At 44.8% G+C, this 26,451-nt stretch overlaps 1 protein-coding gene across 1 annotated transcript in view; it reads right to left on the bottom strand.

The window, feature by feature from the left end:
- LOC117448642 (solute carrier family 23 member 2) overlaps positions 1 to 26,451 on the bottom strand; it is a 111,482-nt gene that overhangs the window by 24,093 nt on the left and 60,938 nt on the right. Inside the window, exons 6-8 of the mRNA XM_034085978.2 lie at positions 22,107 to 22,224; positions 19,636 to 19,792; positions 13,708 to 13,961 (exon numbers count right to left, since the gene is read on the bottom strand). Coding sequence (XP_033941869.1) covers positions 13,708 to 13,961; positions 19,636 to 19,792; positions 22,107 to 22,224 — 529 coding nt within the window. The remainder of the gene's footprint in view (positions 1 to 13,707; positions 13,962 to 19,635; positions 19,793 to 22,106; positions 22,225 to 26,451) is intronic.

The raw sequence follows: 26,451 nt of genomic DNA on the forward strand, positions 1-26,451 counted from the left end.
GCAAATATATTTCATTTCACAAGTTTAACTGCAACACGATGCCTCCTAGTTCACTGTAAAGTCCATTCTCAGTATTTGTGCACCAGAGGCATTATATATCAACATCAACATCTTATTTCAATGAGCACAAAGCAACACTTTCAGCAGATTAATATGAAGCCTTTTAGTGTGAACCCCGTATAGCATCCTGGCCATAGCCAATGAGATGTTGCACACTCGCCTAAAACATCAACGTAGTTGATCAATTGCATTTTATATTTAACCGATATATCGCCAAAGTTCCTTTTTCAGGCTTTAACTTTATACTACAGCTTTATTCAAACATGAAATTAGATAGCATTAGCAACCTACCAAGATAGCTAGTTCACAAGCTAATAATGTACAGACAAACATACAAACTGAATTTCATAAAGGTTCATAAGACACAGTATACAACCAAATCAAAAACGACTTACATGTGGCCTTGCTGTGACATGTTGGTGTTGCTGTTCATTCCACATTGTCGGATGTTGTGCCAGCTGGGATTGCTAGAGAAGGATGAGTCAAACTTTCATTACTCACACAACAGCCGATGTCTCAAGGTAAGAAGACATATAATGTTAATCCTACAGACCTATAATACAGAAAAATAAAAAGCATTTCTGAAATATGAGTCAATAATTACAAAAACAAGTCATCGTTCAATTTTTTTCATAAAGCTTCCACAATTCTCTATCTAGCGATCTAAATGTAGCGATCACAATCAATTCAGGATGTAACATTAACATGATCATATTTTCAGTTAAAATTCCAACAATTCGACATGAAACTAGCGCTAATATTAGGCTACGGTTCGTTAGCTGTTTGCTTAAACTACCCATATGTTGCCAGCTAGTAAACTCACCCTTATCTGAAATAATCGGATAAAAGGTTTCGTCAAAGGCATTGCAAACAATAACGTGATATCAGAAAACTAGAAATGTATAACTCACCTGACACTGTGGCGTAGTAATGTCTTTGTTCGAGTCTGTCATGTCCTGTAAATGTCAACGATAATAAGAACGTCAACAGCCTGGTGGCAACCGAAAATCCCTCTCTTCTCTCATCTCAGATAGAAGATATGATTGGAGATGACCAGCCAATCAGAATTGACCTTCTCGAGTTCTCCGATTGGTTGGTTTTGTGGCACATTTGTAACGCTGTGACAACTTGAGCGAGCGCAGACAAAGCTGAGTGTGGACAGGCTGGAAAGGGCGAGCAAGCGAGAGAGAGAGAGCGCGTGCAGCGGTCTGCTTGCGCACGGAGCAGGAGTTTTATGAGAGAAAATATATTTCTCTGTGCTCAAAAATGTTCAAGTGCGCGCTCAATAGCATTTTCTATGCTCAACATGTTTCATTGCGTGCTCAGGATAGAGGCACAAATATAACGCCATACTGGTGGTGGGCGTTGCCGTGTATGTGTGTGAGTTTGCAAGTGTCTGTGTATTTTCCCCATAAGGCAAGACCCGCCCAACTCTGTCTCTGATTGGCTTACCCTGAAATGTTACTCCAAGGTATTTGTAACAGGTAACCACTTCAAGTTTTATTCCTTGCGTAGTTACAATATCTAAAACAGGCTCTGGTGTCTTTTTTGCTTTTGAAAAGAGCATTACCTTGGTTTGATCAACATTTAAAAGAAGCTTTAATTCAGAGAGCTGAGTCTGAATAGTGTTAAAAACAGCTTGCAATTCAACAACAGCCTCCTTAATGGAGGGATCTGCACAATACATAACGGTATCGTCTGCATAAAAATGTAAGGTTGCTCCATCGACATTTTCACCTAAACTATTGATGTAGATGGAGAATAAAAGTGGACCTAAAACAGAACCTTGAGGAACACCATTAGTAATGTTTAACCACTCAGAAAACAGCCCATCAAAATGAACACTATAGGCGCATTCACACCGCAGTACTTTTCCCACAAAGGTTCATGAGAACTTAGTTCACGAGAACTCTTTAGTTAAATGATGATTGTACATATACGCACACCTTGGTGCAATTGTAGTTTATTAGGAGTTAATCGAAATGTTATGTGGGGAAAAAAAAAAGGAAAAAAGAATGTATTTTATGTTGTGACGACCCCTCCCCCCTTCTGCCTGGCTGTGCTCCCTGTTTTGCTGTCTTCTGGCAGATACTGGGAGTGTCGTCCTGTTTGTGCCCGCCCATCTAGAGGCGGAGCCACCAGAAGGCATAAAGGTTGCCCAGCTGCAAGGATCAATCTCTCTGATTCAGATCCTGGCATGCTGCAGCAACCTCAGCCTACAGCCTGTGTTAGGTTTGATGCACCCTCCAACATGCTACAACACCCTTCCACACACTCACACGCTGCTCACACTACTGACAGTCTGATTCTTACCACATTATACATCAGAGGTGTTCTTCAACAATCTGTTAAATAAATATATATTTGGCATTAAACTCTGTGTGGCCTCCCTGTTTGTTCCAGCCTTTGGAAGGTTGTAACAAGTGGGGGCTCGTCCGGGATCACTTCCGGTGCTGGATAAAGGACATGGTGACCTATTTCAGTCAGGGAGTGTTCACACAGCTGGTTGGTTGACTCTGAGTTTTGTAGGGGAAAATAGGTCAGGTTGATCTTACTGTCTAAGTAACTGGTCTTACTCACAGTTGTGTTTCTGTCCAAGGCAAGCTATGTTTTCCGGTATTGCTGTTTTGTGTTAAAGGCTGTCAAATGTTTGGAACCCTTATTCCTGTTAGGTATAAGCAATGAGAGACACAAGCTGTCTCCATTGAACCTTTTTTTGTTTTTGTTTGTTATTTTTGTGTAGTAAGTGGCTAGAGCATTTGCTCGGGTGCACTCCATGACTGCCTAGGTGATTTTCAATTGCTGAGAATTAACCGGGTCACTGGGCTTTTGTGCTTAAAATCCTACCACAATTCTACACGAAGACTAGGGGTGAGTGAGTCAGTAAGCATTTGGTAAGGCAGTTAGCCAGAGGAGTGGGGTCTCCATATGTAAAACTGTCTTTCACTATCAGTACTGCTGGAAAAGCCTTGCCTTGGTCGGTAAACAGTTAAATGGCTGCTATTGAAGATTTTGTTGAGTCCCCAAATGAGGATTTGTTGGGTACTTATAAAAAAGATCAGCTTTTGAGAGTGGCTGACCATTACGGTCTTGAACTTCCCAAAAAGTTGAATAAAGAGGAGTTGTTGGTAGAAATAAAGGCACAGTTAGTGGAAAAAAGTATTTTGTCTGTCTTTCTGGGGCCTACCTCCCAACAGTCAATTGAGTCAGGTAATGTTTCAGGTGTGGCTCCAGTCCTGTCTGGACTTGGGGTTGGACTGTCATTTAAAGAACAGAAGGAGCTTCTCATGCTACACTTGGAACGTGATGTGGAGATAGAAAAGTTGAGACAAAATGCCCGTCTTCAGGAAGCAGAGATCGCTCAAGTTCAGGTTAGACAAAAACTAGACTTGGAGCGCTACAGATTGGAGCTGATGAGTGAAGGTAAGCTTCCAGCTGAGACCAGGAGAGCTGCAGAGACTGCAAATCAAGCATTTGATATTGCTGTTAATTTGAGGATAGTTCCGAGGTTCAACGAAAAGGACCCAGACATTTTCTTTGTGTTATTTGAGCGTCTAGCTGAGGCACGAGACTGGTCTGATGTTGAGCGCACCCTTCTGCTGCAGTGTGTCTTCACTGGAAAGGCCCAGGAGGCTTTCGCTGCCATGACTGCTGAAGACAGTAGCAATTACCAGTTGGTGAAAGCTGCTGTACTTCAGGCATTTGAGTTAGTACCTGAAGCATATCGACAGCGTTTTAGGTTACTCAGAAAAGAGAAGCAGTCACATATGGAGTTTGCTCGTGATTTAACCACTAGTTTCAACCGTTGGTGTGTTTCCTCACAGGTAAAAACTCTGGAAGATCTGCAGGAGCTTATCTTGCTTGAGCAATTCAAAGGTACCTTGCCTGACCGTGTTGTTACCTACATTAATGAGCAGAAAGTAAACTTAGTTTCAGAGGCAGCCAAGCTGGCAGATGAGTTTACTCTGACCCATAAGGTGTTTTTTGGCGACAGCCGTAGTCGTGGAGATGCGGGATACAAAGAGAGTAGTGCGGGGGCTCACTTCAGTAAAGGTGTTTCAGAAGGAAAAGATAAGTGTCCAGCTAGGATTGACCATGGGAATCGGGGTAAGTTTGACCCCAATCGTGTCTGTAATTACTGTTTTAATAAAGGACACTGGAGAAACGATTGTCCTGAGTGGAAGAGAAAGTCCAGGCCTGGGCCTGTGTCGGCAAAAGCGTCTGGGGCTGTAGCATCGTTACGTGCAGTAGAAAGGGAAAATGTCATTGTGGCTGTGCGGAAACACACTCAGTCCTCCTTATCTGAATCGGTAATTCAGGCTCTTGTCAGTGAACATGAGGAGATAGACCCTGGTTATAAAGCTTTTGTGTCTGATGGTTTTGTTTCACTGGTCGGGAGTAAAGAGAAGGTACCGGTAAAGATATTAAGGGACTCAGGGGCGTTGGACTCGTTTATTGTTGGTTCTGTGTTACCTTTCTCTCCTAAAACAGACACCGGTTCCAGTGTTGAGGTCCGGGGGATGGGATTAACCGTCTTCTCTGCTCCACAGCATAAACTAACATTAGTTTCCAGTCTGCTGCAAGGGGAAGTGGTCATGGGAGTGCGTCCTTCTCTGCCTATGGGGGGCATACAGATCATCTTGGGAAATGACCTGGCTGGTGATCGGGTATGGCCTGAGTCTCCAATCTCCCAGGTAGAAGGTGCCAAGTTCCCCAAAACCACTTCTGTGATGCCTGCCAGCGGCGCAGTAACACGTGCTGCCAGCCGTATTGTTTGTGACCTTACAAAAGATAAGAAAAAAAAATCTGTATTTCCTGTGCCTACCTTTCCTTTGCCTTTGTCTTGTAGCGACCTTGGGAAAGAGCAAAAGAACGATCCCACCCTGCAGGCTCTGTACAGCCAAGTTCTACCGGATGAGGAGTTCAGAAGTGCAGCCCGTGGTTATTTTCTCCAGGACGGTTTGTTGGTGAGAAAGTGGGTTCCCCAGGGAGATTGTTTTATGGGTGAGGAAGTTGTGCAAGTTGTGTTACCCAGTAAGTTAAGACTCACTGTGCTTCAGACTGCTCATGATGGCATTGCAGGTCATCTCGGTGTGAAGAAAACATATAATCGGGTTGGCCGTTATTTTTACTGGCCACTTCTGAAGAAAGACATTGCTGCTTTCATTAAAACTTGCAACACTTGTCAGTTGACTGGCAAACCGAATCAGGTCATTAAACCTGCGCCTCTGTATCCAATTCCAGTTGTTGGTAATCCATTTGAGCATCTGATTGTAGATTGTGTTGGACCATTACCACGCTCCAAAGCAGGGAACAACTTTTTGCTTACAGTCATGTGTCAGGCTACACGTTATCCTGCTGCCTATCCCCTTCGGAATATCACCACCAGGTCAGTTGTAAAAGCGCTGACACAATTTATAACTATTTTTGGTCTCCCGAAGATCATCCAGTTAGATCAGGGGACTAACTTCACTTCAAAGTTGTTTGCCGAGGTGTTACAGCAGTTGAATATCAAACATTCACAGTCAAGTGCCTATCATCCTCAGAGCCAGGGAGCACTTGAGAGGTTCCACCAATCCTTGAAGTCTCTCCTCCGTTCATATTGTACGGAGTTGGAAGGTGACTGGGAAGAAGGGTTACCCTGGTTGATGCTGGCGGCAAGGGAGGTTTCACAGGGGAGTTTGGGTTTTAGCCCTAATGACCTGGTTTTTGGTCACAATGTAAGGGGCCCGTTGGCCACCCTACACGAGGATTGGCAAGCCAAGAAGGCCCCGTCAAGTTTGATAGACTATGTCCATGGTTTCAAACACCGCTTGTATCGGGCTAATCAAATGGCAAGAGAAAAGCTACAGTCTGCTCAAACTAAAATGAAAAGCCTCTATGATCGACGTGCAGAACTTTGTGAGTTGAGTCCTGGGGATCAGGTTTTAGCACTGCTGCCTGTAGTTGGCTCCCCGTTTCAGGCCAAGTTCTCTGGCCCTTATACAGTGTCCAAGAAGTTGTCAGACCTCAACTATTTGATAGCGACCCCTGACCGGAAGAAGTCGGTGCAGTTTTGCCATATAAACTTGCTAAAACCGTATTTTTCCCGTAAACCTGTGCCAGATGTGGTTTGTTCTGTTTCCTCAGATGCTGCAGTGGTGACAGTGGGTCACCCGTCACCATCTCTGGATGTGGGGGCAGGGGTTAAGGTTGAAGAGGAGTATTCCCCAGATGATGGTCTGTTGAGAGGACGGCTTAAGAATTCGGAGTCACTGGCTAATCTGGGTGGAATGCTGGGTCATTTAACCGAACCGCGGCGCACAGAGTTGGTCGATCTAGTTAAAAACTACCCCTGCCTGTTTGGAGACACTCCATCTCGCACCCACCTTATAGAACACGACATTGAGGTGGGTGATGCTAAACCGGTACGACAGCGTTTTTACCGCATGTCTCCGGACAAACGATAGCATTTAGAGGCAGAAGTTAAGTATATGCTGGAGAATAACATTGCTGAGCCGTGTGCTTCTAGTTGGTCTTCTCCTTGTTTGCTGGTTACGAAACCAGATGGTACATTTAGACCATGTACTGATCTCCGCAAGGTGAATTTAGTGACCAAACCTGACTCGTTTCCACTCCCTCGCATGGAGGACTGTGTGGACCAGGTCGGTTCTGCTAAGTTTGTCAGTAAATTTGACCTGCTAAAGGGTTACTGGCAGGTCCCGTTAACGGCAAGAGCTAGGGAGATCGCCTCATTTATCACGTCCAGTGGGTTGTACTCATACACCGTAATGCCATTTGGGTTACGAAATGCCCCGGCCACGTTTCAACGCCTGATGAACCAGGTGGTGTCAGGTCTTACTGGCTGTGCTGTGTATCTGGATGATGTTGTGGTATACAGTGACACTTGGGAGGAACATCTCCAACACATTAATGCGCTGTTTGAACGACTTGCCTGGGCTTGTCTGACCGTTAACTTGGCAAAGTGTGAGTTTGCTAAGGCAACGGTCACCTACCTGGGTAAAGTAGTTGGCCAAGGACAGGTTAAGCCAGTGAGGGCAAAGGTGCTGGCAATTGACCGGTTCCCTGTTCCCACAACCAGAAAAGAACTCTCTCGTTTTCTGGGCATGGTGGGGTACTATCGTGGGTTCTGTCAGAATTTCTCTACGGTGGTTGCGCCCCTCACCTCTCTTCTCAGTCCTAAGGTCAAGTTTGAATGGTCTCCTCGATGTCAACAGGCTTTTGAGGCTGCGAAAACTGTGTTGTGCTCGGCTCCTGTCCTAGCAGCACCCCAGATGGACCAGCCCTTCATTCTTCATGTGGATGCTAGTAAGGTTGGAGCTGGGGCTGTACTCGCGCAGGTTGATGAGAGCGGCTCCGAATGCCCGGTGAGTTTCTTCTCTAAGAAATTTAACTCTCATCAATTAAACTATTCTATCATTGAAAAGGAGGCACTGGCACTCATCTGGGCGTTAAAGCATTTTGAGGTGTATGTTGGGAGTGGAGTTGGGCCCTTGGTGGTCTATACAGATCATAACCCCCTAACCTTTCTGCACTCGCTCCAGAATCCAAATCAACGCCTTATGCGTTGGTGTCTCTTCCTCCAGCCTTTTCATCTGGACATTAGGCATGTCAAAGGTGTGGATAATACAGTGGCTGATGCCATGTCCAGGGCTATAACCTCCTAGGTTAACTAGTGTTTTTCTCCCTGCAGGGGTGTCTGTTTTTTCTGTTTTGCCCTCTCTTAAAATGCTTCTTAGGTACCAAAGTTGCTGAGGGGTTGAGCAAGAGGCTACAGATGTGCTTGCAGGTTGTACGAACATTTGAAGGTTAACTTTTGTTGTGTCTATTGTGTTTGGTGGTTGTGTTTTTGTGCCTCAGGTTGGGAGGATCCTAGTGGGTCCTCCATTTTAAGGGAGGGGGTGTGACGACCCCTCCCCCCTTCTGCCTGGCTGTGCTCCCTGTTTTGCTGTCTTCTGGCAGGTACTGGGAGTGTCGTCCTGTTTGTGCCCGCCCATCTAGAGGCGGAGCCACCAGAAGGCATAAAGGTTGCCCAGCTGCAAGGATCAATCTCTCTGATTCAGATCCTGGCATGCTGCAGCAACCTCAGCCTACAGCCTGTGTTAGGTTTGATGCACCCTCCAACATGCTACAACACCCTTCCACACACTCACACACTGCTCACACTACTGACAGTCTGATTCTTACCACATTATACATCAGAGGTGTTCTTCAACAATCTGTTAAATAAATATATATTTGGCATTAAACTCTGTGTGGCCTCCCTGTTTGTTCCAGCCTTTGGAAGGTTGTAACAATGTGGATAAATTGTTATGCTATAAATTGTTATGCTATAATATATATATAATATATAGATGAACTCAGACGATTGCTAAAAAACATCAGGTAGGATTTTCTCTGAAATGGCAAGATGGGTGGGAAGATGGGGGGACGGGGTGGCATGGGAAAGGGATTCCCTATATATATATATTTTTCTTTTTCTTTTTGTATTGTCTATATCATTTGTATCTGTATAAGTCCCTTTTGTGAGGGCAAAAAAAACAACAATAAAAAGTTGGTCACAAAAAAGTTAACTTGCCTTTCCTTTACCTGTTCACTCACTAGGCGTTCAAGAACCTTAGCCAGAACTGATCATTTAGAGATAGGCCTATAGTTATTTAAAATAGTTGCCTCCCCACCTTTTAGCAAAGGCAGGACATACGCTGACTTCCACACTTTTGGAATTGTGTTAGTGCTGAGGGAGAGGTTAAAAAGAGAAGTGAGAGGTGGAGCAATAAAATCTGCAGCTATCTTTAAAAAGAAAGGTTCTACGTTGTCCGGGCCGGCCGGTGTCTTAGGATCTAACTTGGTTAAAGCCTCACGAACAACATCAACAGAAAAAGGAGTAAAACTAAAAGGGTTTTCCAAAACACGTTTTTCAGAGTCACAGACTGGGGTGTTCACAGAATTAAGATTGAATCAAACCATCCATCCATCCATCTTCTCCCGCTTATCCGTGGTCGGGTCGCGGGGGTAGCAGTTCCAGCAGAGAGCCCCAAACTTTCTTTTCCCTGGCGACATCAACCAGCTCTGACTGGGGGATCCCAAGGCGCTCCCAGGCCAGCGAAGAGATATAATCCCTCCACCTGGTCCTAGGTCTACCCCTTGGTCTCTTCCCAGCTGGACGTGCCTGGAACACCTCCCTAGGGAGGCGCCCAGGTGGCATCCTAACTAGGTGCCCGAACCACCTCAACTGGCTTCTTTCGACGCGAAGGAGGAGCGGCTCAACTCCGAGTCCCTCCCTGATGACCGAACTTCTCACCTTATCTCTAAGGGAGACACCAGCCACCCGGCGGAGGAAACCCATCTCGGCCGCTTGTATCCGCGATCTCGTTCTTTCGGTCATGACCCATCCTTCATGACCATAGGTGAGGGTAGGAACGAAAATGGCCCGGTAGACAGAGAGCTTTGCCTTCCGGCTCAGCTCCCTTTTCGTCACAACGGTGCGGTAAAGCGACTGCAATACCGCTCCCGCTGCTCCGATTCTCCGGCCCATCTCACGCTCCATTGATCCCTCACTCGAGAACAAGACCCCGAGATACTTGAACTCCTTCACTTGGGGTAAGGACTCATTCCCTACTTGGAGTGGACAGTCCATCGGTTTCCTGCTGAGAACCATGGCCTCAGATTTGGAGGTGCTGATCCTCATCCCAGCCGCTTCACACTCGGTTGCGAACCGATCCAGTGAGTGCTGAAGGTCGCAGACCGATGAAGCCATCAGAACCACATCATCTGCAAAAAGCAGTGGTGCAATCCTTAGTCCACCGAACTGCAGACCCCCCCCCCCCACGACTACGCCTCGAAATCCGATCCATGTATATTACAAACAGGATTGGTGACAAAGCGCAGCCCTGGCGGAGGCCAACCCTCACCGGAAATGGGTCCGACTTACTGCCGAGGACCCGGACACAGCTCTCGCTTTGGGAGTACAGAGATTGGATGGCCCTGAGTAGAGACCCCCTCACCCCATACTCCCGCAGCACCTCCCACAGTAACTCCCTGGGAACCCGGTCATACGCCTTCTCCAAGTCTACAAAACACATGTAGACCGGATAAGCGTACTCCCAGGCCCCCTCCAGGATCCTTGCGAGAGTAAAAAGCTGATCCGTCGTTCCACGACCAGGACGGAATCCGCATTGTTCCTCCTCAATCTGAGGTTCGACAATCGGCCTGACCCTCCTTTCGAGTACCTTGGAGTAAACTTTCCCGGGGAGGCTGAGTAGTGTGATGCCTCTGTAATTGGCACACACCCTCTGATCCCCCTTTTTGAAAAGGGGGACCACCACCCCGGTCTGCCACTCCTTCGGTACCGTTTCCGACTTCCACGCAACGTTGATGAGACGTGTCAACCATGACAGTCCCTCAACACCCAGAGCCTTCAGCATTTCCGGGCGGATCTCATCCACCCCCGGGGCTTTGCCACTGTGGAGTTGTTTGACGACCTCAGTGACCTCCCCCCGGGAGATTGGCGTTGATCCCCCGTCATACTCCAGCTCTGCCTCTAACATAGAGGGCGGAGTTGTCGGGTTCAGGAGTTCCTCAAAGTGTTCCTTCCAACGCCCCAACACTCCATCAGTTGAGGTCAACAACGTCCCATCCTTACTGTACACAGCTTGGATGGTTCCCTGCTTCCCCCTCCTGAGGTGTCGGACAGTTTTCCAGAACAACTTTGGTGCCGCCCGAAAGTCCTTCTCCATGTCTTCTCCGAACTTCTCCCACACCCGCTGCTTTGCCTCGGCCACGGATGAGGCTGCTGCCCTTCGGGCCTGTCGGTACCTTGCAACTGCTTCGGGAGTCCCCCGGGATAACAAATCCCTGAAGGCCTCCTTCTTCAGTCGGACGGCTTCCCTGACCACCGGTGTCCACCAGGAGGTTCGAGGGTTACCGCCCCTTGAGGCACCTAAGACCTTGAGACCACAGCTCCCCACCGCGGCTTCGGCAATAGAGGCTTTGAACACCGACCACTCTGGTTCAATGTCCCCAACCTCCACAGGAATGCCCGAAAAGCTCCGCCGGAGGTGTGAGTTGAAGGCCTCCTGAACTTGGGCCTCCTCCAGACGTTCCCAGTTCACCCGAACTACACGTTTGGGCTTACCAGGTCTATCCAGAGGCTTCCCCCGCCACTCGACCCAACTCACCACCAGATGGTGATCAGTTGACAACTCCGCCCCTCTCTTTACCCGAGTGTCCAAAACATACGGCCTCAGGTCCGATGATACGATAACGAAATCGATCATGGACCTTCTGCCTAGGGTGCTCTGGTACCACGTACACTTATGAGCATCCTTATGTTCGAACATGGTGTTTGTTATGGCCAATCCATGACTAGCACAGAAGTCCAGTAACAAACCACCACTCCGGTTCAGATCAGGGGGGCCGTTCCTCCCAATCACGCCCCTCCAAGTGTCTCCATCATTGCCCACATGTGCGTTGAAGTCTCCCAGCAAGACTAAGGAGTCCCCTTCAGGAGCCCCATACAGGACTCTTTCCAGGGTCTCCAAGAAGGCCGAATACTCTGAACTGCTGTTGGGTGCATAAGCACACACAACAGTCAGAGTTTTCCCCCCCATAACCCGCAGGCGTAGGGAGGCGACCCTCTCGTCCACTGGGGTAAACTCCAACAACGAAGCACCTAACCGGGGACTTGTGAGTATCCCCACACCCGCCCGGCGCCTCACACCTTGAGCAACTCCGGAGAAGAATAGAGTCCAACCCCTATCCAGAAGTAAGGTTCCAGAGCCGACGCTGTGCGTAGAGGTGAGCCCAACCAGATCCAACTGGTACCGCTCCACCTCCCGCACAAGCTCCGGCTCCTTCCCCCCCAGAGAGGTGACGTTCCACGTCCCCAAAGCCAGCTTCTGCCGCCCGGGTCTGGTCCGTCGAGACCCTCCGCTTTCACTGCCACCCGTCTGGCAGCGCACCCGACCCCATCGATGTTTCCCGTAGGTGGTGGGCCCGCGGGACAGAGAAGCGGAGGTGTTGCCCACGTTGCCTTTTCGGGCTGGGCCCGGCCGGGCTCCGTGGCAAGCCCGGCCACCAGACGCTCGCCGACGAGTCCTCCTTCTGGGCCTGGCTCCAGAAGGGGACCCCGGGCTTCCTCCGGGCCGGGTATCCTCACTTCTTGTTTTTCCTTTCATGAGGTCTTTTGAACCAATCTTAGTCTGGCCCCTTGCCTGAGACCAATTTGCCATGGGAGACCCTACCAGGAACACAAGGTTCCAGACAACACAGCCCCCAGGTTCATCAGGGCACACAAATCAAACCTGTACATATATTTAAACTCCTGACCTTTTGTTTTGTCAGAAATCAGAAGTGTTGAGGAACTCATAAGAGCTTAGAGAACATGTGAAGTCAACTTGAGTTTGTAAAGTACGGAAAGAAAAGACAGCAGCGGGAATTCAGCCTCGGGGCAGAGACACATCACAACGCTCTGCTAGTCCTAAAAGACATGAAGTGACAAGTCAAGACTTTCAAGATTCAGTAATCTGTTAGCCGAATAGCCAAAAGCTAATTCTGATATTGGCAGGATTAGGCTTGGGTGTATGCAAACAAGAGGCTTACTGTCTAGCGGGTTTGAACTTGGTGTGTTTAAGTTACAGTGTGACATGGAGTTTGTGTCTATACTAGCATTTAAATGATATTGGACACATTGGAGTCATATGGTAGAAGGCATACACACATTCATACATAGGCAGAGGCATGCTCAAGGAAACCAACATGCTTAACTCCGGAGCCTCGCTGCGGGGAAACTTTGGTGCTGTTCCGAGTTTGTTCTAATCCGACTGCTTTCAGATTTTTCCGTCATTGTTAAAAAAAATCCGTCATAGACGGAAAATATTCGGTTAACGCGACCTCTGGTCCTGAGCTTCTGCAGAGTCATATTGAGTTATAAAGCAAGGGTCCTTAAACACATTAGAATACTTTAAAGGTCACTTATTATGCAAAATCCACTTTTTCATGTATTTCATACATAAAGATGTGTCCCCGGTGCGTCAGGGAACTCACAAAGTGTCAGAAAAAGAAACCCTTTCTCTTTTCCTCCGTACCCACATCTCTAAAAACGGGGGAACAACGGAGCTGATCCAGATTTGCGTCCGATATGACGTAATATCGGAAATGTGGACCCACGACACTGTCAGAAACATTGCTATCAGAAACAATGCGTGACATGTTTGGACGTAATATGGTCTTTGTTTACATGAGCAAGCATTACTAACACTCAGAGCTAACCTGTAGAGAGAATGTGTAAGTAAAAAAAGGAACTCACCTTGTGGTAAACCCGCAAGAGAAAAAGTATTTGAGCTCCATACTGCTTCAGAAATAATCTTTGATGTGTTGTGGAACATGATATGGCGTTAAATCACAGGCCACGGCAGAATGTAACTGTATCTGCTGGTAGAATTCTGAGCAGGCATTAGCTCCCCCTCCTCTTTTTTTTTTCAAGCTTAGGACCCAGAATCAGCATTTCTCTAACAGGTTAGGAGGGATATGAGGGATATGAGTGATATGAGGGATGAGACATGTTTTTAATATATTTTTATATATCTGAGACCCATAATATATGCCTAAAAATAGCACGATAGGAGACCTTTAATAACGTTTGTGTACCTTGGTAATGCCGAGTGCAGCGATGTTCTGGCTGTAGGACGTGGTCCCGTTTCCTGTTCCCCAAAGAGCGGCCAGGACGCAGCCGATGCCCTCGACTGCGATTCCTCGGTTTATGGCGTGAGTTGGGGGAGGAGGAGCGCCAGACAAGCGTGCACAAGCATAGTAGTCCCCGATCGATTCCATGGTGGACGCCAAGACCCCCGCCATCATACCCAACACTGAAGACACACTAAATGTGGGCATACCCCATTGACCTGTGTGTTCAGAGAAGGCACAATTAGTTTCCATTCATTTAGATTCAGACCACATCTCTAAGACCTATTCTGCCAACACAGAAAAAGGTTTATTACCAGGTAGGTTGACACGTACGAGGAATTTCACTTGGTGTTGTGGTGCATATTATATTTGTATTGTATTTACTTTACTTGCACAATTGTATCTGTTTTATTATGTTGCGCTGTTGGAGGAGCCTGTGACCACATTTTTTTTCATATTCATAACTACACTGTAGTTATGTACAAACGACAGTAAAAGCCTAAATAAAACACAGAACACTATTTTAAGAAAACTATAGTAACAATAGCAAATATAGTAGAATATAGAAGTATTTCCATTGAAATAGAATGTAATAAAATATGTGCAGTAATACAAAAACAAGATAGATAGATAGAATCGGAGGGATGAACCCCTCTTCAATGGAGAGCACAGAGCACACACAGTGACATGTGTTTTTTCTTTCGTGGAAGAAAAAGGTTCCTATGTCTGATTGGCTGGGCGGATTGCAAACCACGCCCGTAACTCCCAAAAAGTGTTGTGAAGCTGCCATTTTATTATCCTCGCATTAGCATTATTAGCATTAGCATTAGCCCAGCGCAGAAACGCAGAGAGACTAACTTATTGAAACACAAAATAAAACATGGGAGCGGTGGAGATGAGGAGGTGTCGGCGTTCTGGCGATTTACTCGGAAGGCTTCAGTAGAAGCTGCTGGGACTCCCAGCTAGGGTTGCCAACTGTCCCGTACTAGCCGGGACGTCCCGTATTTGAGCCAAAAGGGGCGTGTCCTGTACGGGACTTTGTTTGTCCCGGACTCCCGTGTAAAGGGAAAAATTTAAAATATGTTTCTATTTGCGCGCAATGCAGTGTGTCTGGCTGCGTGCCTGTGTGTTTGTGTACTGTATACGAAGGACACTAGGACCGCTCAGTTGACAGGGCAGGCACAATGCTCGCACGTGTGTGTGTGTGTGTGTGTGAGATTATCTCCGGTGGGCCGCGGGCGCGGCATCATTGTTTGTGTGGCATGTCAGCCTGTTCTATTTCGTATATGGCTTCGCCCTCTAAAGCTATCGCTGCCCCCTTCCTACTTATACCGGAAGGAGGCCCGAGGGTGGGCGTGGACTACAAGTGTTTCAGTGCTGCGCGGGGGCGCAGAGGGATAACCCAATAGCGATAGCCTTCGAGGGCTGCGCCATTTACTCATAGAAGCTGGGGTTACAGTAGGTAACCTCAGTTCAGTCGTGTGGGAAAATGAGCGCTGCCGGTGGAGGAGGTGATAATGAAAAGGGAGAAGAGAGAGAGGATGTGGTCTTGGGCCCTGGCCCTTCTAAAAAGAAAAGACTTGTGTCTTACAACAAACAGTGGAAGAAAAACACAGTTGGGTAAAGCCTGTGAGTGGAGATCTGTCTCTGTGTGTGTGTGTGTGTGTGTGTGTGTGTGTGTGTGTGTGTGTGTGTGTGCGCGTGCGTGCGTGTGTGGTTGGTTGGTTGAAGGATAACATTAAGTCTAAAAATGATGTACCGTGCATGTTCACATCATGTATACTTTGCATTACTTAATACCATTTTTCAAAGATTTATTTTTTAACATTTTGGACAAAATAGCCAATTGTACATCGAGGTGCCCAGATGTCCCTCGTGCCCACCTATCCGATTTGAACATGCTGATAATGTGATGTAGTAGCCTAATGCAGGTGTAAGATCATTGTGTTTGTATTGTGTTAGAGGTATGCATAGTTTTCTATGCATTTTGAGGGTTTTGGGGGGTTTGACCCCTCGACCCCAAGGGGCTCCCCCAAAAGAATTAAATAACATAACCCTAACCCTAAAACCGAAATAAAGTAACAACAAAACTAAATCCGCCAGAAACCCGAAAAGCTTCGCGTGCGGGGGACACATGCATGTGTCCCGTTTCTCCATTTCTGGAAGTTAGCAACCCTAGTCCCAGCAGCTTCTACTGAAGCCAGTCCCCAACTCCGGGGACTTCCGGCCGGGGACTTTGGGCGGCAGTATACGCCGTGAAGTGGGTTGCGGCCTGCCAGTAAACCCAAAGCAGAAGAAGAAGAAGTGAGATCAGCGGCTTCATTTGCCTAATCCACCCCCAGGGACTTATTCCGGTGTGAACGCGATCTGTACTTAGTTCTTGAGAACTACTGTAAAGAGTTCTCATGAACCTTTGTGGGAAAAGTACTGTGGTGTGAATGCGAGAGTGAGGGGGGAAGGGGGGTGTCTGGTGCCTTGCTCAAGGGCACCACGGCAGGGCAGGAGGTGAACTGGGACCTCCCAATGGTGCGTTTCCACTGCAGCGGGTAGCTCGCGTTAAGCGTGCCGTGCGGGGCCCGTTTTTGGTTGCGTTTCCACGTGGCCTAGTACCGGCTAGCGGGTCCTAATTCACCGTTTTTCTGGCCCCATAAAATCGTGGTTCGAGGGCCAGGAACAACCAGGCTGAGTCGGGCTGAGTATGCTAAACTAGAGAGAGAATCGCTGGCAAGGGGGCTACAACTACAACAAGATGAACCTATTTGACCGTGATTTAATTGTAATACACGTTTCAAAATGATGCCGAAGTAACAACATACTGATACCGGTTAGTAAAAACCATGAATTAATGCTTTGACAAGTCTGCAGACAGACGGGAGGCGAAAAACCTTTAAAATGCGTGTTTTCTGAATGAAGATTGGCTAAGCTAACGTTGTATATGCTCCGACCGTCCACACTCACAGCAACGGCCTACAGACATAAATAAACCAGCGACTGTATTCACCATGACACAGGCAGTCTGTGGTTTGTACTTGTTTCACTGTTGTCTAGTTTCTGAACAGATATGAGGAGCTGTGAGCTCTGAGTGCTAACAGCTAACGGCTGTGTTGTGTTTCTAGGGCGCTCATTAAAGATGACGTCACGGCTCCGCCTACACTGCGTTACTATAGTAACTGCCCCAGTTCCTAAACTGTAATGGAAGCGCAGTCCAAGCCCCTACTGACTGAGCCACTGCCGGACTGTGTGTACATTGTGTGCATTAACGTAATGCATAGAGTCTAGGATGTAAATATGTTTTGAGGTTTTGTCTGGGTGACATATCAACTGAATGTTCTCCCTGGTTTTAGCAGACTGTTACCAGATGATCTTAAAGGTCAAGAAACATTATGTTGAAAGATAAAACAATCTTACTAAACCCATTGAGGATTTATATACAAGAATCAGTGCAAAACGTCTGCGAGACCAAAGGTCAACAAGACGCCATGTCGACTCAACTCAATCTGGTTCACAAACATTGATTTTACTTTACTAACATTGAACTGCCTGACCTTTGAAGTCTTGTGGACTTTAGAGTTCCTGATACAATTCAATTCAATATCTCTATTAGCATAACCATAATTACAGAAAGTATTGCTAAAGCTCTTTATATTTACAACATACATACACACATACTTACATATAAACAAGCTGCTACATGTTTAACATAAGCAAGAACTTGTTTTGTTTTTTTATACAGATATCTCAAAAAGTGGATGTGGGAAGCAGCTTTTTTATTACCTGTTCTCTTTTTCTTACAACTACTGTATGTACAAATCTGATTTAAATTAAGCTCACCGAAGTTCAATCAGGAAGACTAAGGTTTATTCAATCTCATGTCTTACTCCATCCTCCATTACTGGCATCCACTCTTTTAGATGCAGATTCATCCCATTAAAGGCATGAATACAGAACTTTTAAAAGGCATGTAAAGAACATTATCTTTCATAAAAAAACAGGGTTCATATTCATAAAAAACGTCATAAAATACCACAGAGTATTATTTGCATACATATCATTAGATGGTAAATTTGATAATAATTGAACAGCCACCTCAGTTATTAATGCCTGCATTGAAAATACTGTTGTGTTTTATTCAGTTGTTGCTTTTGAAATTATCCGTTACACTATTGTACGCTTACGTAATATAATGTCCTGCCAAAAACATTATGTACGGAGATTTTTAACAGCGACATGTTGAGCCAAAAATGTGTCATCATTGGCACAGTTGTTCGTGTTATTATATTCTGATGTTTTGCCACATGGAAATAATCATAAAGACTTAAATGTTTCCCTTTTACATTTATGAATATGGAAACTGACACCCAAATGACCCTGATGTTGTTTCTGAACACCCTAAATCTATTGATTGATTTTGAAGGACACATGCATTTAATAGTTGGCAAAACAAAGAAGATTCTAGTGAAATATAAACTATTTGAATAACCGTTATAAGAGAAAACCATGAACTGTTAAATGTTTGAAAATCAGTCAAAACATTGTAGTTTTATTATGGCAGCAAATGTTCCAAGAAACTGCTCCACATGTAAATCCTGCTTGAGTTGTTGCCAATGACTGTCCGGATGCTTCTGTACCCATTGTGGTTGTGAAAAACGTTCATTGAATAAGGAATAGTCATTATTCCATGTTGTACAATATATTAGCTGGAGATCACTTATAAGCAAACACTGATACTTTAACTTTACGGGTCATTAAAGAGCAGTTGTGCAACCTTCTTCTAAGCCGCAGAACGTGAAAGATTACATTAGGGAGAGGCTGGCAAACGAGTTGAATAAACTGCAGTACTAAGCCGGGTGAAACAACTGTGGACAGTTAGGACATTTTGACACTTTACCCCAGAAATAACACTAACCCCAAACAGTTGAAACCAAGAGGGTTGCAACTATTAAAAAAAAAAGCGTCGAAAAATATCTGTAAGACTGGGGGGTCCAAACTTTTTTCAGCGAGGGCCACATACAGAAAAATATACGAAGGGCTGGGCCTCTCACTAGAGCAGGGGTGTCAAACTCAATTTCATCGCGGGCCACATTAACATTATGGTTGCACTCAAAGGGCCGGTTGTAACTATATAAATATACATATATAAATATATAATATATATATAATGTATTATATTACATTATTGCCTCTGAATTTGATTATTATCGGATAGGATAATAACTTAGTAATTAACTACGTCTGAAAGCAGAAGTCCAGGGCAAATAATTGTAAGTCTCTTCAGTGCGCATGTCACAAAACGAGATGCATTGTGGGACATGTAGTTTATGGGCAACCTGCTTCTGTAAAGTGGCATGTAACCGTATAATAAACATATTATATTCTTTGCAAGCTCTTGCGGGGCCGCATAAAATGAAGTCGCGGGCCAGATTTGGCCCCCGGGCCTTGAGTTTGACACCCCTGCACTAGAGGTACATTGCCTTCTAAGTTAAGGTACAAGTTATCAAAATGTAGGTACATTAGGCTTGATACATGAATATGCTTTAAGAAAAAAACAGCGTACATCACAGCTCTCTGCGTTTCATTAATCTTCTTGGCAACTCATCCCTTAAAACAGAAGCCTCAGATTGTGTATGATAAGATGAAATATTAAGGGTCTATTTCAAGCTTGTTATGCAAATAAGTCATTGGGAATTTATTTTAAAAGTGGGCTTATTAACACGTGTAATATATTTGTACTTATATATTTAAGAAGCACAATATAAGAAAAGCAGAAGTTTCATTTGTGGGCCGTATTTCATTATACTTGTTTTGGCCCCCAGGCCGTAGTTTGGACACCGCTGCTCCAAGGTTTCAATGTGACCAGGTTTAAACAATTAGGTATAATATGGCTGCACTCACCTGGGTACGGTACATGGAACCAGGGGGAGTTTGTCACAGCGTCCAGGCTGATGTCAGTCCTGGCTGAGAAACCATACTCATTGGACTTCGATGGAAAGACATCAAAGATGGTCAGTAAGAAGCAGACCAACCAGGCGCCACACATCCCGAACAGAGCCTAGAATGTGTCATCAGATACAGAGAGCCTCAGCACAAATGCAGTGATGTTCAACCAATGTAAAAAAACACAACCATTTATTTAAGCAACTTCTTCTGGCCTTGATTCACTGCAAGTTTTGAAGAATAAAAACCCTTGAAGCTATTGAGTCAAATATTAAACTCACCTACTGTACATGCCTAGCATCTGATTTCTAAATGCTCCTAAACACCCGAGCTCTGTTAAGTGCCTCGATAAACATTCATCGGTTTGTTATCTTGCAATTCACTTATTTATCTAAATAGTTATCACCGTAATAAACCGTATTTAATTTCGTCTTAATATACAATATGTAATTTTACATTCTGTTCTTGTCATATTCTATTTACATGTATATATCTTGCACTATTTCTTATTTGTATTTTATTATATACGTTGCATTGTTGGAGGAGCTCGGGTCATAACATTTTCATTGCCTTTTCCACGCTGTAGCTGATGTGCATATGACATTAAAACCTTTGAATCTTGAATTTCAATCACAAGTCAATGACAAGCCAACGACATGGTTTTGTTACTGTTCTGTTTCTAGATCCATCTCAGCCTGGATGTGCCTTTGTACAACACGCCTTGGGTACCGCTGTGCACCTCTGAAAGCATTTGTAAAGGGATTATACGGGAGTAAAGAGTGCCCCAGAAGAATGTTGATCTTTGATGAAAGTCAAACAGTAACTTAAGGCAGGGTTTCCAAACCTTTCAATCAAACATAACAGTGCCAGAGGCTGGCGACCCGGGGGGGGGGGGGGCTAGTTAATTGTCAACGGGGAAGCCTCGCTGCGGGGAAATTCTGTAGATGCCAAGTCCGCCCCTGACAAATGTCTATGCACACGTTATTATTTTTATAATAGTTGTATTTGTATTCCCCACTTTGGGAACGCCTGGCTTAAGGGCAGAATAACATGTCAGAGAAATGTGTTTATATTGTTTCAGCACTGTTCCCATTCTGATACCTTAACTTATAGTTGTATAGAGGAGAAATCATTGTGAAACAATTAGGTATAATATTTAAACTACAGATGAAACATTCAGAGTAAGACATGCATTACACAACCACTTAAACATGAATGGGACCTTCCAAGAAATTGTTGGGTGTTGGCTAACCTCATACATTCTCTTTCTCTGGCTCAAAGTGCCACCTTTTACTTTTGTTTGGCTTGATTTGATGGACAACAAACAATGATGAATAGCTTTCTTTGTTAGGCGTGTTAGGCGTTCACAAGATGTGAGTCATTCTGTCAAAATGTGTGGGGCTTAATTCATAAATCATTCAAACCCTGAAGCCAAACAGAGTCCTACAGCCTTTCGTTGTCTGGGTGGGCTCCTACGTTAAGTTTTATATATTTTTCAATCTTTTAAAACCACTTCTTGACAATAATCATTCACACCAAGCTGCTTCAAAGCACGGCCTACCAACCTTATGCTTACTATTCATGTTACACCTGTTTTGTTCACCTCTTGATGAACTGAAAGTAAAATGTTCTGCCTATTGATAAAAACACGTTATCCTGCATTCATTTCCAGTAAACAAATACTCTATTGTCAGTATAAATCAACCAATCAAATACAAGCAGCATACAGTTCTGATAGAAAGCCACCAGAAGCTTTCGTGCATGACTGAAACCTATCGTTATATAATGATGGTTTAAAAACACATTTTTTGTGTTGATCTATAGCCAGTAGCAATGTTGAACTGTAGTCACAGGGTAATTATATTTAAAGACTTTGACTGGGGTTGCGTTTACTCACGTCAATCCCAAGCCCAGAAAATGCACAGTCCTGTCATTTCTTCATACCTGTTTCTAGTCACATATGACCTCAACTTAAAGGTGGGGTAGGTAAGTTTGAGAAACCGGCTCGAGATCGCTAGAATTTGAAAACACACAATTGGAGAAAATCTGCCACTTCCTCACAGAGCCCCTCCTCCAACACACACGAACGCGCACATGACCAATGAGGGCACGAGATAAGTTTGTGCCCCGATGGAAGACTGACAGGCAGGAAGGCCATCCAATCGGTTGTACTTTTTACAGTATCACGGCTTCTACAGATGACTTTTTGTTATGTATTTTTTGTCAAAGCACTTCAGATATTCATTGCTATCGGGATGTTAAGAGCATTCCATGGAATATAACAGAAAGTGTATCTCGAGCCGGTTTCTGAAACTTACCGACCCCACCTTTAACAAACCTATTTAAAAAAAAAAAAAAAAAAAAAAAAAAAGCGTAACAAGTTCAGATGCCAATGATAAAAGAGAAAAGCAGCCATGTTGGGAACTCACAGAGAAGAGCTTAAAGAGGGGATACTGGAACACCTTCCACTTCTTATCCTTGTAAGCGATCATCGGGACATCGACTTTGCTGAGGTACTGCGAGAACAGTAGGATCAGACAGACCGTGCTGTGGGAAAACAGAAGACGGGATAAAATGTCTCACTCACAGTGGTTTCCCCGATGACCTGGCCCTCGCTCTAGGCCATTAGTTATTCTGCCTGAGCATGGCATGCTTCCAGAGATCACAGATAGAGGGGAGGTCACATCAAGTGAAAACATGCCATTTGACACAGCAGGCGACACGGATCAAGTTGATACTTATCAACGTGTAAAGGATTATGGGTACAATTACAAGTGTGGCGAAAGTTTCCATTTAAACATTTTAAATGACTTTACTTCCTGCCTTTGAATGGCATTGCATGCTGAGCGTGAAGCACTTCGTGCTGCGTAGTGGGAATGTTTGTATCCATGGGGATACTAAGAAATGTGGAAATAAAGGAGATGTTCAGTAAGCAAGTTACTCGATTCCAATTTAAACATTGTAGTTGAAACAATGAAATAGAAAATGTATTTTGTATTATAAGGCAAATTCTAAGATATCCTGTTTGATTTTGTATGAAAAACCTACAGGGCCAGAACACCTCGGAGCGTCCCCTGAGCGTGCCGCTGTCTTACTTATACTATGATAAAACATTACGTCCCATTACATATTGTTTAAAGGTCACCTATTATGCAAAATCCACTTGTTCATGACATGTACACATCAACATGTGTCCCCTCTTCTTCACGTCTCTTCTACATCAACATGTGTCCCCTCTTCTCCATGTCTCTTCTACATCAACATGTGTCCCCTCTTCTTCACGTCTCTTCTACATCAACATGTGTCCCCTCTTCTTCACGTCTCTTCTACATCAACATGTGTCCCCTCTTCTTCGTGTCTCTTCTACATCAACATGTGTCCCCTCTTCTTCGTGTCTCTTCTACATCAACATGTGTCCCCTCTTCTTCACGTCTGTTCGACATCAACATGTGTCCCCTCTTCTTCACGTCTGTTCTACATCAACATGTGTCCCCTCTTCTTCATGTCTCTTCTACATCAACATGTGTCCCCTCTTCTTCACGTCTCTTCTACATCAACATGTGTCCCCTCTTCTTCACGTCTGTTCGACATCAACATGTGTCCCCTCTTCTTCACGTCTGTTCTACATCAACATGTGTCCCCTCTTCTTCATGTCTCTTCTACATCAACATGTGTCCCCTCTTCTTCATGTCTCTTCTACATCAACATGTGTCCCCTCTTCTTCGTGTCTCTTCTACATCAACATGTGTCCCCTCTTCTTCATGCCTCTTCTACATCAACATGTGTCCCCTCTTCTTCATGTCTCTTCTACATCAACATGTGTCCCCTCTTCTTCATGTCTCTTCTACATCACCATGTGTCCCCTCTTCTTCATGTCTCTTCTACATCACCATGTGTCCCCTCTTCTCCATGTCTCTTCTACATCAACATGTGTCCCCTCTTCTCCATGTCTCTTCTACATCAACATGTGTCCCCTCTTCTTCATGTCTCTTCTACATCAACATGTGTCCCCTCTTCTTCACGTCTCTTCTACATCAACATGTGTCCCCTCTTCTTCATGTCTCTTCTACATCAACATGTGTCCCCCTCTTCTTCACGTCTCTTCTACATCAACATGTGTCCCCTCTTCTTCATGTCTCTTCTACATCAACATGTGTCCCCTCTTCTTCACGTCTCCTCTACATCAACATGTGTCCCCTCTTCTTCATGTCTCTTCTACATCAACATGTGTCCCCTCTTCTCCATGTCTCTTCTACATCAACATGTGTCCCCTCTTCTTCACGTCTCTTCTACATCAACATGTGTCCCCTCTTCTCCATGTCTCTTCTACATCAACATGTGTCCCCTCTTCTTCACGTCTCTTCTACATCAACATGTGTCCCCTCTTCTTCACGTCTCTTCTACATCAACATGTGTCCCCTCTTCTTCGTGTCTCTTCTACATCAACATGTGTCCCCTCTTCTTCACGTCTGTTCTACATCAACATGTGTCCCCTCTTCTTCACGTCTGTTCTACATCAACATGTGTCCCCTCTTCTTCATGTCTCTTCTACATCAACATGTGTCCCCTCTTCTTCACGTCTCTTCTACATCAACATGTGTCCCCTCTTCTTCGTGTCTCTTCTACATCAACATGTGTCCCCTCTTCTTCGTGTCTCTTCTACATCAACATGTGTCCCCTCTTCTTCATGCCTCTTCTACATCAACATGTGTCCCCTCTTCTTCATGTCTCTTCTACATCAACATGTGTCCCCTCTTCTTCATGTCTCTTCTACATCACCATGTGTCCCCTCTTCTTCATGTCTCTTCTACATCACCATGTGTCCCCTCTTCTTCATGTCTCTTCTACATCAACATGTGTCCCCTCTTCTCCATGTCTCTTCTACATCAACATGTGTCCCCTCTTCTTCACGTCTCTTCTACATCAACATGTGTCCCCTCTTCTTCATGTCTCTTCTACATCAACATGTGTCCCCTCTTCTTCACGTCTCTTCTACATCAACATGTGTCCCCTCTTCTTCATGTCTCTTCTACATCAACATGTGTCCCCTCTTCTTCACGTCTCCTCTACATCAACATGTGTCCCCTCTTCTTCATGTCTCTTCTACATCAACATGTGTCCCCTCTTCTTCATGTCTCTTCTACATCAACATGTGTCCCCTCTTCTTCGTGTCTCTTCTACATCAACATGTGTCCCCTCTTCTTCATGCCTCTTCTACATCAACATGTGTCCCCTCTTCTTCATGTCTCTTCTACATCAACATGTGTCCCCTCTTCTTCATGTCTCTTCTACATCAACATGTGTCCCCTCTTCTTCATGTATCTTCTACATCAACATGTGTCCCCTCTTCTTCATGTCTCTTCTACATCAACATGTGTCCCCTCTTCTTCATGCCTCTTCTACATCAACATGTGTCCCCTCTTCTTCATGTCTCTTCTACATCAACATGTGTCCCCTCTTCTTCATGTATCTTCTACATCAACATGTGTCCCCTCTTCTTCATGTCTCTTCTACATCAACATGTGTCCCCTCTTCTTCATGTCTCTTCTACATCAACATGTGTCCCCTCTTCTTCATGTATCTTCTACATCAACATGTGTCCCCTCTGTGGAAAGAGACTCTGAAAGTTTCAGGAACAAAGATTTTCTCTCTTTTTGATCCATTTATTTAAAAACCTGTCTGAAAATGAGCTGATCAGATTTTGGCCACCTTATGATGTCATCACGATGTGTTGTCTTGTGTAACCATTAGCCAATCAGTTACCAAGGTAACCCCCCCCCCCCTTATCAGCTGAATCTCCTCCTAGAGCTCCATTGAGTTCTTTGTAACCAAATGTCTCTCAGAGGGGCGTGGGGAGGGGCTCCTGATTTTCATCTAAAGTAACAGACAGAGAATCACACTTTGGAAACAGGGCTGAAACAGAGGGGATTATGGGTAATGCTGCAGAGACATGTTTGTATCTGAGACCTGTGATATATTGATGAAAAACAGTATAATAGAGGACCGTTAACTGCGCTTCTTTCCAGCACACATACATAAAATATGGTATCCCTTCAGGAGCTATTTGTGGTTAATTATCTTGCCTCGGACACTTTGACATGTGGTCTATAGGAGCTGGGATCCAACCACTCCATATAATGTGAAGGGGCCTATTAAACAATAAGCACTAAGCCACAGTCGCCTCCATGTGATATTAATAACATACTGTAAAGTTAACTATATCTCTAAAACATTTTAGTTCATAAATTAAACCTTAATAATAATAATAATTCCTTACATTTATTATAGCGCTTTTCCAGATGCTCAAAGCGCTTTACAAATACACATTACACATACTTTTTATACATGCAATGGTCACTTTAGCGTTTATCCACCCAAATAAACACCCAGTTATTGACTTTGCATTCCCCACTTTACATTCAAGTACATTCTTAGTAAATAAAGGATGTCAACATCTTCTTTGCTCGTCATATTGATCATATTTTGTAAATGGACTTCCTCATTTCCCCTGCACTGTGTCTTATGGCAGACTACAGTCTCAGGGTTTTGTGCGGGGAGTGTTGAATTACATGTCTGTGTCTCTGCTCCTTAACTTCCTAGCTGTCCTGCATGTAGACTGTTATCGGGGGGGTTTCCTTGCAGTAGGGCTAAGAAGGATGTGACTGAGTGATTACCATCCATACATGGCATCAGGAGGTGGATGTGCTGAGCCTTTTAAAACCCACAAGGATCACTCTGTGTAATGACTTTAGTCTGCATTATCTGGAGATGGCG

The sequence above is a fragment of the Pseudochaenichthys georgianus genome, chromosome 6, assembly GCF_902827115.2.
Source record: "Pseudochaenichthys georgianus chromosome 6, fPseGeo1.2, whole genome shotgun sequence".
Lineage (NCBI taxonomy): Eukaryota > Metazoa > Chordata > Actinopteri > Perciformes > Channichthyidae > Pseudochaenichthys > Pseudochaenichthys georgianus.